This window comes from Podarcis gaigeae, assembly GCF_964106915.1.
Source record: "Podarcis gaigeae genome assembly, chromosome: 5".
NCBI lineage: Eukaryota > Metazoa > Chordata > Lepidosauria > Squamata > Lacertidae > Podarcis > Podarcis gaigeae.
Window position 1 is genome coordinate 80,261,879 of NC_139681.1, and position 12,398 is coordinate 80,274,276.

Below are 12,398 nucleotides of genomic sequence, written 5' to 3' on the forward strand. Positions count from 1 at the left end.
TTCTGATCCATTATTATACATTCCATCTCACACTCAAAGAAAGGGCAATAAATGCATTACTTACTGGAGATGAACTAATAGTTTGTATTTGCTCGAGAGCTTCTGACAGACATCCTTCTATTTCAGAATCGTCTAAGGAGAAGAGGTCCCCTGCACGTGAAAGATCCTTTTGTCCCAAAACGAGTCCAAAGAGATGGTGCATAGTTGATTGTTCGGCCAGAACGTGCTTCAGTCAATAATCCATCATCAAGAAGGTGTCCCTCTCCCACACATAGGATTATTTTTCACATATTTTTGGACCTCGTCTGCCATAATCTGAGAAGAAGAAATAGATTAACAAGAATGCTTGGCTCTCTAAAAAAAATTTTTTTAAAGAAATAATCATGGGCATAACCACAAAGACACCAGTACTATATTAATTTTTTATACAGTTATACAGTACTTAATAGGGATGCGGGTGACACTGTGGGTTAAACCACAGAACCTAGGGCTTGCCAATCAGAAGGTCGGCAGTTAGAATTCCAGGGTGAGCTCCCATTGCTCAGTCCCAGCTCCTGCCCACCTAGCAGTTCGAAACACATCAAAGTGCAAGTAGATAAAAAGGTACCGCTCCAGCAGGAAGGTAAACGGTGTTTCCATGGGCTGCTCTGGTTCGCCATAAGCAGCTTAGTCATGCTGGCCACATGACCCGGAAGCTGTACGCCGGCTCCCTCAGCCACTAAAGCGAGATGAGCACTGCAACCCCAGAGTCGTCTGCGACAGGACCTAATGGTCAGGGGTCCCTTTACCTTTTTACAGTATTTAATATTTAACACAGTACTATATTAAATTTCAATGCAGAAGTGAAATGCACTCAACTATATATGGTAACTTATTAAAAAGAATTAAATACATTTAAATAAATAAAAACAATTTATTGGTCTTTTTTTTCTTTCTGAAAGCAGAATCTGTTTTTTATTCATGTGATGAGCTGCCTTGGGTCCTGCACTGGGAGAAAAGCAGGATATAAAATAAATAAATATTCCCCACCCATCCAACCAGGTTATGAAATTAGATGTTTTTTGGCGAAGATAAATAACGGAATAGCAAGATCTGCCCCAAACTTTATTGCTTTCAACAGGAATTATATGCTGGTGATGGAGGCATCAGAGAAAATATATAGAGCATTAAAGAACAAAGAAGATGCCAATGGTGAGGAAATATACTAGTGAATGGTAAGACAACAGGAATATTCCTTTGACCCTAAAAGGCAAAACCACATGTGCTTCTCAGAAACATTTGCATCAATTTTTTTCCTGTGCATTATTAAGCTCCCTCCCACCCTTCCTCCAGTAAGAAGGGCTGGAAACGTACTTAAAATGAAAAGTTATACTTGGGGCAGCAGAGGGGGGAACCATATTCTATGCTATGCAAGGTGATCACAAGTAGATCTTTAGTTCGTCAGGCTGAGTTGGTTTTCGTGAGAAAGTGCATTTCATCTGCTGTCCCTGCCCTTGTCAAATTCGCTGCTATCCACATATTCTTAATTTGTGACTGTAATGTTGTGATTTTTGCATTGTTGTAATATTTTTATTTTGCGGTTTTAACTGATGGGAGCCACTTTGTGCAACGCATATCTGTTAGAAAGGTGGCGGGCAAATCAACTATATAGACACCTTAAGCTTTAAATTGATACCCCCCTATTCAATGGGTTCATGCATGAGTTCTGTTGTACAATGGAACCCCCATGCACAAGCACCAGAGGAAGGGGCGACTGCTCAATCGCCCAGCAGATGTTTTGCACTGAGGTTGCAGGTTCACTATCCAGCACCTCAAGTTAAATGGAACCCTGGCAGAAGGTCTGCGAAAGACTACGGAAGGCCAATACAAGTCAGAAAGGCCAGGCTTTTGATTCCTTATGAGGTCGTATTATCTCTTCATACATTTCAATGGAAAATAAAATTTGGAAATCCCATTATTTTGGGATGCAACCATGTGTTAGCATCTCACTGCAAGGCTTTTGAGCTAACGTCCCCATGTATTTTGATAGAACAGAGCAGAATAGAGCACTTTCCTTTCAATGGTGAATGCACTCTCCTCCCTTGGCATTTATTTGTCCTCCCTCTGGTTTGTTCCATAGTACAGTGGTGGAGCATTCCCCGCTGGCACAAGAGGCATGCATGCGCCTGCAGGAACTAAGCAGGGCCAAGCTGCATCCGGCCCCACAGTGGGGAGCACGGCCGGCCGACTCAGACGTTGCTGCCCTGCACTCACGGCACCCTGCAAGCCCAGCATCGCTTTGCGAGACTCACAAAAACGGAGCAGGGCTGGCAGGGGACATTCCTGTTGCGTCCTCCTTAAGCCACCAGCTCAAGCCTGTTGCGTCCTCCTCCACCTGCTGGGGGGCAGGTGAGAAGGACGCAACAGCTCATGGCACGCTGCGAGCGCAGCACTGCTTTGTGACCTGCAGCATCCTTCTCACCTGCCCCTCAGGCTGCAGGGCGCCATGAGAAGCGCAACAGCTCACGACATGGCAGGGCGTCAGGAGGAATGTGCCCCCACCAGCACCCCCATGTTACTCCTCTGCCATGATAGAATATGTTGTTGGACCTATGTATCCAGACTTTCTCTGCAGATGCACACAGTAGGAGCCCACAATGGACCCTCCTAGCTACTCTTTGCATGCAGAGTCTGTATCTTGCATCCCCAATCTAACCCTTGTCTTTTGCAGCTAAGTCGTGCCATTTCATTGGGGCAGGGGCACCTTACTTGCCAAGGATGCGGGTGGCGCTATGGGTTAAATCACAGAGCCTAGGACTTGCCGATCAGAAGGTCGGCGGTTCAAATCCCCTGTTGCTCCTGTTGCTCGGTCCTTGCTCCTGCCAACCTAGCAGTTCAAAAGCACCTCAAAGTACATGTAGATAAATAAATAGGCTCCAGCGGGAAGGTAAAAGGCATTTCCATGCGCTGCTCTGGTTCGCCAGAAGCAGTTTAGTCATGCTGGCCACATGACCCGGAAGCTGTACGCCGGCTCCCTCCGCCAATAAAGCGAGATGAGTGACGCAACCCCAGAGTTGGTCATGACTGGACCTAATGTTCAGGGGTCCCTTTACCTTTTACCTTACTTGCCAGCAACAGCCAAATAGTAGGGTCACACACACACACACACACACACACACATACGTACGTCACTGATGGCTGTGCAATTATAGCAACTGTACAGGCCATGGTGCAAACAACAACCTCCTGTAAAAACTCACTTAGCCAGGTCTGTGCAATATGTATAGCACATTTTTAAAGAAAACAAATGTCAAGGGTAGCCACATAAACCTGCAGGATCTGGGTTCAGTCAACTTGTCAACTGCTAGCAATCTGTCAGCATGAGGATATTTTTAAAAAATACAACAGGACTTAGAAAAGAAGAAGCCTCAATATCTTGCATTCAGCAAAAAAACCCACCTATATAATATATATAAAAGAACCTATTGGTTTTTGCTTTTCCTGGCTTCATACCTGAAATAATAACAGATGGTGTGCCATCAGGCTTCCTGCAACTGGATCTCTTCAGTGTATAATTAGAATTAAGAGGCAAATGTAACTCTTTTCAACAGAGTTTTGCTCTAAACAAATAGCTGGTTTATACATCATGGCAAGGTTTGCACACGACTGCCATGGGAGTTACAGTAGCCTAAAGTACAGTAGCCTGATGGGAGCATCGGTTCACATAAACACCTTTACCATATGAGCACAGCATGAAAGCGATCTGACAGCCACCCCACAAACTTCCAGATTGAGTTCAGGGCCGCTCCTGAGCTCTCAGCTGTGATTACTGAAGAAGAGCCAGTGTAGCGTAGTGGTTAGATTGTTGGATTAGGATGTGGGAGAGCAGGGTTCAAATCCCCACAGAGCCATGAAACTCACTGGATGCCCTTGGGCCACTCACAGTATCTCAGACCAATTTACCTCCCAGGGTTGTTGTGAAGATAATAAACAAGGAGAGAACCACAGGTGCCACCTTGACCTCCTTGGAGGATAGGTGCAATATATTGTAATGACAAATATAAACATGAATTCAGCACATCTCAGAACACATGTTGTCAATGTTAGCACATTGTACACTGGACACCCACCCAACAGTGCCTGTGGTATAAAGTCAGGCTTACAATCTCGCTTACAATTTGCAAAAGTCTGCGGCTGTCTGCCTTAATAGAGCAGAGAGATAACCACTCCAAGGCACAAGTGATAGCACTCTCTAATTTTTGAATTTGGCATGTGCCCACTAATGAACTGATGGACCTAATATTTTTTTAAAAAAATCTCATGTCACTAATCTCATGGGCTAATTGACACCCAAAGCAAAAAAGCAAGTTTGCCTGTTCACCCTTGTGATTGTTATTCTCTCTGAGTGATACTCTTACTACAGGGCTATGTGAATATCCTAAATGCAATCCAACTTCTTACTTCACTATGACACTTCTCTTTACCCTGCTAAAGAAAAGCAGCCCCTTTTCAGTTCTTGGAAGAGGTCACCTCCAGCACACATTTCACTGTCAGTACCTTTCAGTCCTGGTACAAAATGTAGTCACAGCGACTCTAAGCTCAAAAAGCTCACAGTGTCTTTTCCTGACTCTTCCTGCAAAAAACATTCACATTGCATCTCACCTAAAATGTCAGTCTGACCTTTAACTGCAAAGCTGGAAGAGTAAAACAGTTTGTACTGAACCACCTCCTTCCATTAGGCCCAATGACACTGATTTAATACCATTCATGTCAATACAATTTTTTAAAAAATTGTGTAGAACACAATACAGTATAGTGGCAGGAAATCCCTCTATAAAAACATCCAGTTTGTGTATTATTTTTCCTGCCATAAAATGGACACCTGTCATCTTTTCCTCTTGCCCTTTTAAAAACAAATATTACAGAGTTATCCATAAATGAATATACATCTTGGTAGTTAGCAAACACAGCCTAGCAATAAAACATGAAGCAGGGGGTAAATCAAAACCGCACTGACAAGTCAGGTTCTCTGTCTGATTCAGTAGCGTAAATAACAGAACACTTGAAATCAACAAAAGTACTGTGGTATGAGAAAACAGGTTCAAAATAGAGGGGCTTTTTCAGCATTTCTGATTTTACTTTAGAAAGGAACCCTTTTAGAAAGGAAGCATATACAATGCTTTACCTGAACATGACTTCAGAACAGCATCCACAGGTAGGGCTTTTTGGTTTCTCTCTCTCTCTTTTTTTTTCAGCGGCAAAGTTGCATATTTTGAGAATCAGAGTTGATGTGCAGCTTTGCCTGTTTGTTGCAACAGTCCAGCATCCAAGGGCACAACAAGTGGAAAGTTATGGAATCTACTGTTAACGCAGTGAACCTGAAGCTGTTAATTACAGGGCCACGAATAAAGAATTTGAGGAATGCAGCCTAAAGCAGCCTTAAAATGTTACCAAGGGCTTCATCAGGTGACCAGAAAGGACCTAAAAGCAGAGCAGCCTTAACTGTGAATGAAAGCCTCTATTATTGGGACAAAAGCTGAAAAAGCCTGTTCGACTTGAGTGCCCGTTGTTTCCAGTGGATAAAAGAGAGCTCTCTGTTGGTGGAAAACTATCCTCTCCTGGGAAGACACCCCAGTGGGCTTGCAATATTTTTTGTTCTTTGAAAGAGAGCAAATGAATGAAACTTCTGTGGAGACGCCATTATTTCTCCAAAGAATAAAACAGCTCATGAATACAAAAAAGGCCTGAAGGAGCTGCCTGCAGCCCTCTTGGGTCAGTTTATGATATGTAATACCCACAACCCCAACATATTTGTGCACTTCAACATGAACATGTCATAGCAATGCAACTCAGGAAGCCTCTACACACAGAGAGAGTTCAATTGGTTTGTCATTTCCTCGAAACCAGGGAATCTTGGGAACTGTAGTTCTGTGCAGATTTTAACAAGAGAATTATCAGTGCCCTCAGTTCTCAGGACTGGAGTAGCCATAGCAAGAGAGCTCTTCTGAAGCCAATATAACAAGGCTGGCCTACCCATGACTCAAGGTGCGGCAACCACCTCAGGCGGCAGTATCAACGGCGGGGGGCACACTTTTTTGAAAAAATCCTAATGTGTAATACGGCTCCAGTATTACAATTCCTGAATTCATTTCAGCCTCTCGTTTCTTTATACATTCCAGGAATAAACACAAGATGGAAGTGAAATGAAGTGTCAGCAACCGCTGTCAAAGTCAGTGTTTCTCAACTTGACCCACTGTCATTTTGTCGGAGGATAGGGAACCAGCGGCTCTCCAGATGTTGCTCCACTCCCACCAACCCCAACCAGCATGGTCAATGTTCAGGGATGATGGGGATTATAATCCAACAATATCTGGAGGATCACAGATTTCCCAGCCCAATAGGAGGCTGGTGAGTGGAATCCACAGCTTTTGATTATTATATACAGTGAGGCGCAGCCCTTACCACAAGATAGTGTTTCTTTAAAAACATGGAAAGCTGTCTTAGTTGACCATTGATCCATCCAGCCTGGTACTGTCTGCTCTGACTGACAATGGTTTTCTTAGGTCTTGGGCAGTGGCCTTTCTTCATCTTTTCAACTAGAGATGCCCAGGAATGAATCTGGGACCTTTGCATGTGCTCTACTGCTAAACTCTAGTTCTTCCCTGAAGGAGTTTTTTTGGGGGGGGGGATTCATCCCAGATGTACAGTATTTTGCAATGTGTTTATTAGGTATATATGACACAATATAAGGTATGGTGCCTGCCTCTGGGGCCTATATAAGCCTTGTATCATTTACCTCTTATCACTAGAGCCTGAATAGAACTAGATTAAGTGATTTATAGCACAAAGCAAACTTGCCGGCTTACATTTTTTGCCCCTTCGCTTTAAGGAAATAGGAACAATTCTAAGAAAAATGCATTTGGCTCAAGCAGTCATTTAAGGAAGTTATAAATGAGACTTGCCCTTTTAGGTGAAACATGTTTCAATCAAAGGTTTTTTCCTCAAGCTTTGTTTTTTCCTCCTAATATTTTCTTCCAGAAAAATAAAACCTTCTTCCTCATGCTAACTGAACAAGAGAATAATTGTTGCATGTTTTGAAGGCAACTTCTACATATTTGAAATTTATCACTTGCCCTCTCTGCTCTCCTTAATTTTCTTCATGTTAAGCAGCAAACATTCACTTCCTTGAACCTTTCATTTGATGTCTTGCTTCTCAACCTTCTCCAAAAAAGACCTTACTGTTCAGGTACTTACATATGGGAGAAGAGAGTATTCTTGATAAACTGACCCCAAGTTCTTTAGGGCTTTAAAGATTAAAACCAGTACTTTAAATTGGGCCCACAAATGGATGGGGAGCAAGGGCAGCTGACAAGGACAGACATAAATGGTCAAAGGGACCAGTCCCACTTAATAACCTTGCAGTATTAGTCTGAGCTAACTGTTCCAGACCATCTTTAAAGGCAGCCCCATCCACATTAGTCTAAACAGGAGGTTACCAGAGCATGGGCTAATTTTGGTCCAGGCTCTCTCCTTCCAGCTTAGATCACAGCTGGTATATGAGCTGAGGCAAACTGTGCGGAGATTGCAACAACACACATTTAAAACTAGCTTTTACATTCTGATAGTTTATGTCCATGCCTTTAAAAGTAACATAGCAGCAATATGTTTGTAGGGAATGTTTCGGCCAGGGATGGCGGGGCTACCTAAATTGACTTTGGGGAAAGTAGCTTGGGATGAAACCCAACACAATAATGTCTCACCTGATGGCCTGTTTGCTCTGATGCTGAAAACAGATGTGTGAATCTACATTCTACACAATTTATTAATCACAAATTCTCTAACCCAACCTTAAATATGAAACGCAACCCAGACCTGACTTGGTTCAACTTAAACGCCATGTTTGCATTGATTTTAATGAAATGATGCAGGCATTCTGGCTAGCATGGTTTATGCTTAAAGCCAGTTTAAAATCAATAAAACTAGACTGGTTTCAATCCAAAACCTTCATCAGACATGTGGCAAATTGTAACTTTTGAGTACCAAGTGTTCATTTTCTCATTCTGGATAATATTAAAGTCCTGTCAGGGAAAATGACAGGGTATAAATAAATAACTATATAATAATAAATTTTCCTCTTTGGCCATAACATGTTTGCCATCCTTTGCATCCTTCCAGAGCAACATAAGTTGTTTTATTTTTATTGTTGTAGAATTCATAGAATCTCCCAGGCAACTTTTCAACAACATTCACAAATATATTTCCAGTGAAAGGAAAGGATTAACAATATCTTGAAAGAGAGCATCTTACTTCCACAAAGCATGTATGGTCTACTGCAGTTCCCATGGGATCAGACACATACATTGAGATACTTCCTACAAAACAGCCATTGTTTCTTACATGTCTCTCAGTTTCCTTCTGTCACGACAGGCTCCTGCCCTTCATTTTGACTAACCAGGCCATAAACAGCATGTAAACTCACATAAGCAAATAAAGATGCCAGCTGCAACCGAAGTATTCAGGGAAGTGATTCAGTCCAAGTTGTTCTGCATATGTTTTATACTTTGCACTTGTAAATTTAGCTCTTTATACTGCTTATTGTTAATGAAGCTGTCCCAAGTATTAGTGTTCATCTATATGGTTCTCTATACAGTGGTACCTCAGGCTACATACGCTTCAGGTTACATACGCTTCAGGTTACACACTCCGCTAACCCTGAAATGGTGCTTCAGGTTAAGAACTTTGCTTCAGGATAAGAACAGAAATCGGGCTCCGGCAGCACGGCAGCAGCAGGAGGCTCCATTAGCTAAAGTGGTACCTCAGGTTAAGAACAGTTTCAGGTTAAGAACAGACCACCGGAATGAATTAAGTACTTAACCCGAGGTACCACTGTACACACTCTGTCATTTTCAGCTACAAATTTCACGTTACTAACTTAAAAGATTCCTTACCATATTGAAGGGGTGAGATTTATTACAGAGGGAAAGTTATTATAAAGATGGTTTTCTTATAGTAGAGTCTAATTTGGGGGTATATACATGTCTTTCATCGTCGTTAGAGCTTATGCTCCTGTAGATGGGCAAAACCCAAATATCCACAGTGGTAGAGTATGTGTTTTGCAAGCCTCAGGTTCCAGGTTCAGTCCCTGGCATCTCCAGGTAGAGCAACCAGGAATGTCCCATCTGAACAGCTGCCAGTCATTGCAGACAAGCTGAGCTAGATCAGGCTTTCTCAACCTTGGGTACCCAGAAGTTGTTGGACTACAAATCCCATCATCCGCAACCACTGCTCCTGCTAGCTAGGGATGGTGGGAGTTGTATTCCAACAAATCTGGGGACCCAAGGTTAAGAAAGGCTGGGCTAGATGGACCAGAAGTCTGACTTATTATATTACATTCTAGACCCATTTAGATCTAGGCCTCTGCTGCAGTGCTGGTAGGAAAAGAAAAGTTGGAAATCTACAATATGCAAGAGTTTCTTTAAATCTCAGCGTACATTTTAGCATACTTCTGGTGTGGCCAACTTGAAAGGCTGCCTTCTCTCATATGAACCTGTCCAAACATTGCAGTCATTCAGAATGCCTTGCTTTGCATCCTGTTATGGTCAGAGACTCATCTGTGCAAGACAGGATCTTGCCGTTTGTCGTGCCCACAACTCCCAGGCAGCCAGATGGACCCCTTTCTTCATGGTTTTTTAAAAATGAATTTAAAAAAACAAAAACAAAACCACACACACACCTTTGCTTCACCAGATCTCTGCTAGTTTGGGGTTTTATTCCTCTCCTGTGAAATCTTTTGATAGATTTAATTTTAGGGGATTTAAAAAATTGGTGACTGTATTTCTAAATCTTATTTTTGTTTTTAATGATGTTTTAAACTTTTTGATGATTAAAAGATGCCCTGAAGATCAATCTGGGCAGAAAACTGATGTAAAAATATTTAAATACAATAAGATTTTTTTAAAAAAAAGGTTTTCCAAAATACTGCTGTCCAGCATCAGGGATGGGCAGAACAAGTGGAACCCAACAGGTCTGAGGCACAGCATAGAAAAATATATTTACCTCCTCTCCAGACACCAGTATGGGTGACATGATAAAATACAGTTTTACTGGTTGGGCCACTAACATATTTCCTACTTGGTAGGCCTACCTGTATCCAAATTACCCAGCGTCAGTTTCTGGTGATGCCTCATAGGTAGATAGTTTGACTTCAGAGGAATAGAAGGACTGACCTAGTCCAGCAAAAGCCTCCAGTTCTACATTCCAGTTTTTGAACCCTAATCAATTATAGAAAGAAAAAACAAATCAATCAGATGTAGATGCTTAAGGAGCAATCCTAAATATGGAAGCCAGTATAAATTATGAGGCTTTAAATTAAGATGGCATAAAGTATGCTAGATCCACTCTGTTCAGGGGCAGGGCTACTACTGGCTGAGCTGGCCAAAATCTCAGCAGAGACTGTAAAATAGTTTGTTACAGCTCCCTGTTTAATGGATTAATTTATGCCACATCATGTGACAATTCTGGAGAAACTTAGGATCCAGCCTAAAACTTCCTCTTGTCCCACTCCACAACATAATAATAATAATAATAATAATAAATTTTATTTATATCCCGCACTCCCCAGCCGAAGCTGGGCTCAAGGCGGCTAACAACAATCAAAATAGTCCAACATTCTAAAAACATTCATTATAAAATTAATTAAAATCAAATTAAGGGCAAGGCCTGACCCCCTCCTCTGGCAATCTGCACAGAATTTTGCTTGATGGTTATCAAGCAAAATTCTGTGCAGATTGCCAGAGGAGGGGGTCAGGCCTTGCCCTGACCAAAGGCCTGGTGGAACAGGTCTGTCTTGCAGGCCCTGCGGAAAGATGTCAGGTCCCGCAGGGCCCTAGTCTCTTGTGACAGAGCGTTACACCAGTTTGGAGCCGCGGCCAAGAAAGCCCTGGCTCTAGTTGAGGCTAGCCTAACCTCTCTGTGGCCTGGGATCTTTAGGATGTTTTTATTTGCAGACCGTAAATTTCTCTGTGGGACATACCAGGAGAGGCGGTCCCGTAGGTACGAGGGTCCTAGGCCGTATAGGGCTTTAAAGGTTAAAACCAGCACCTTAAACCTTAAACATCCCCAGAATGCCCGCTTTTCAGCACTTATATCAGCTTAAGAACCACCAGGCTATGTTCAGCCAGCTGTGTCCCAGCTGAGCAAGGCTAAGAAGTAGGTATGCTCAGCTGGAGACCTGCTAGACCCTAACCTGGGGGATATAGCTTTAGGATTGACTTTAGTCTGTATAATACTTAGCATGAGGATGTAGTCTTCCTTCCTTGATAAAAGGAGGTCATAAAATCCACTCCACTTTGTTAAATTAAAATACAGTGGTACCTCAGGTTAAGTACTTAATTCGTTCCAGAGGTCCGTTCTTAACCTGAAACTGTTCTTAACCTGAAGCACCACTTTAACTAATGGGTTCTTATCCTGAAGCAAAGTTCTTAACCTGAAGCACTATTTCTGGCTTAGTGGAGTGTGTAACCTCAAGCGTATGTAACCCGAGGTACCACTGTAAACCTACATTTTAAAGGCCATGAATATATTATATATTTTTATTTGTGAGGTGATTCTCCAGCCAGAATCAGAAGCAAACCCTGCACCATTTTAACCATTAGATTAGAAACATGACCTACACCTGGGATCAGGTATAGGCAATATGTCCTTCCGAATTTAGTAGACCAACATAAATGCCCATAATCAGGTTATTACAGGACAACAGTTCTTTGAAGACTATTGCCTGAAATGCTGAAACAAATGTAGCTAACATTTTGAGCCGTTCATGTATCCTTCTGAGCTGTTTAGTGACAACTGAGCAGCAATAATACATTTGCAGAAGATGAAGGAATAGCACAATGTTATTTTATAATCTTCTACTTTGCAATACTTCTGCATTGAATATTCAATCACAAATTAATGTTTCTATCAAGAGTTGAAGGTTAAGAGGTGCAGGGTTGACAAAACGTAAGTAAATAAGGATATAACCTTAGAAACACTTACCTGGGAGTAAGCCCCAATGGATTTAAGGGGCTTAATTCATGCTGGATTGCGCTGTTAGTATGCAGTCTTGTATTCACTGACCTGGAAGTGTGGATGGGGAGAAATTCAATTCAGTTCACATTTAAAGGTGAACCAACCTAATTCATACATTGCTAAACAAATTTGTAAACCGAAATACAGCTATCCTTTGAAATTCACACTTCTCCAAATTTTGCAGTGTAGTTCTCCAGGCAAGTAATATGTACCAAGATACATATACTAGGTTAAAGTGTGCATAAAAATAATATATTCGTGAAAAAGAATATACAAAAATGCATTATGTTGGGGGGAAATCCATATGCAAAAAACATTATATTGGGCAAAAATGCATACAAAAATGCGTA

The 12,398-nt window shown here is 41.9% G+C and overlaps 1 protein-coding gene across 12 annotated transcripts in view; it reads right to left on the reverse strand.

Annotated features, from left to right (window-relative positions):
* VEPH1 (ventricular zone expressed PH domain containing 1) overlaps window positions 1-12,398 on the reverse strand; it is a 141,568-nt gene that overhangs the window by 108,686 nt on the left and 20,484 nt on the right. For 8 of the 12 annotated variants that reach the window (XR_014564322.1, XM_083739370.1, XM_083739366.1 and 5 more), the window contains 2 exons: window positions 12,016-12,096; window positions 65-315 (listed from right to left, as the gene is read on the reverse strand). Coding sequence is in view for 11 of the 12 variants with exons in the window: in XM_083739370.1 (XP_083595496.1) it covers window positions 65-202 (138 nt within the window). In the remaining variant the exon portion in view is untranslated. Of the gene's footprint in view, window positions 1-64; window positions 316-4,536; window positions 4,596-5,164; window positions 5,338-10,123; window positions 10,251-12,015; window positions 12,097-12,398 lie in introns of those variants that run through there. The other 4 variants (XM_083739369.1, XM_083739363.1, XM_083739372.1 and 1 more) reach the window with 3 other exon arrangements.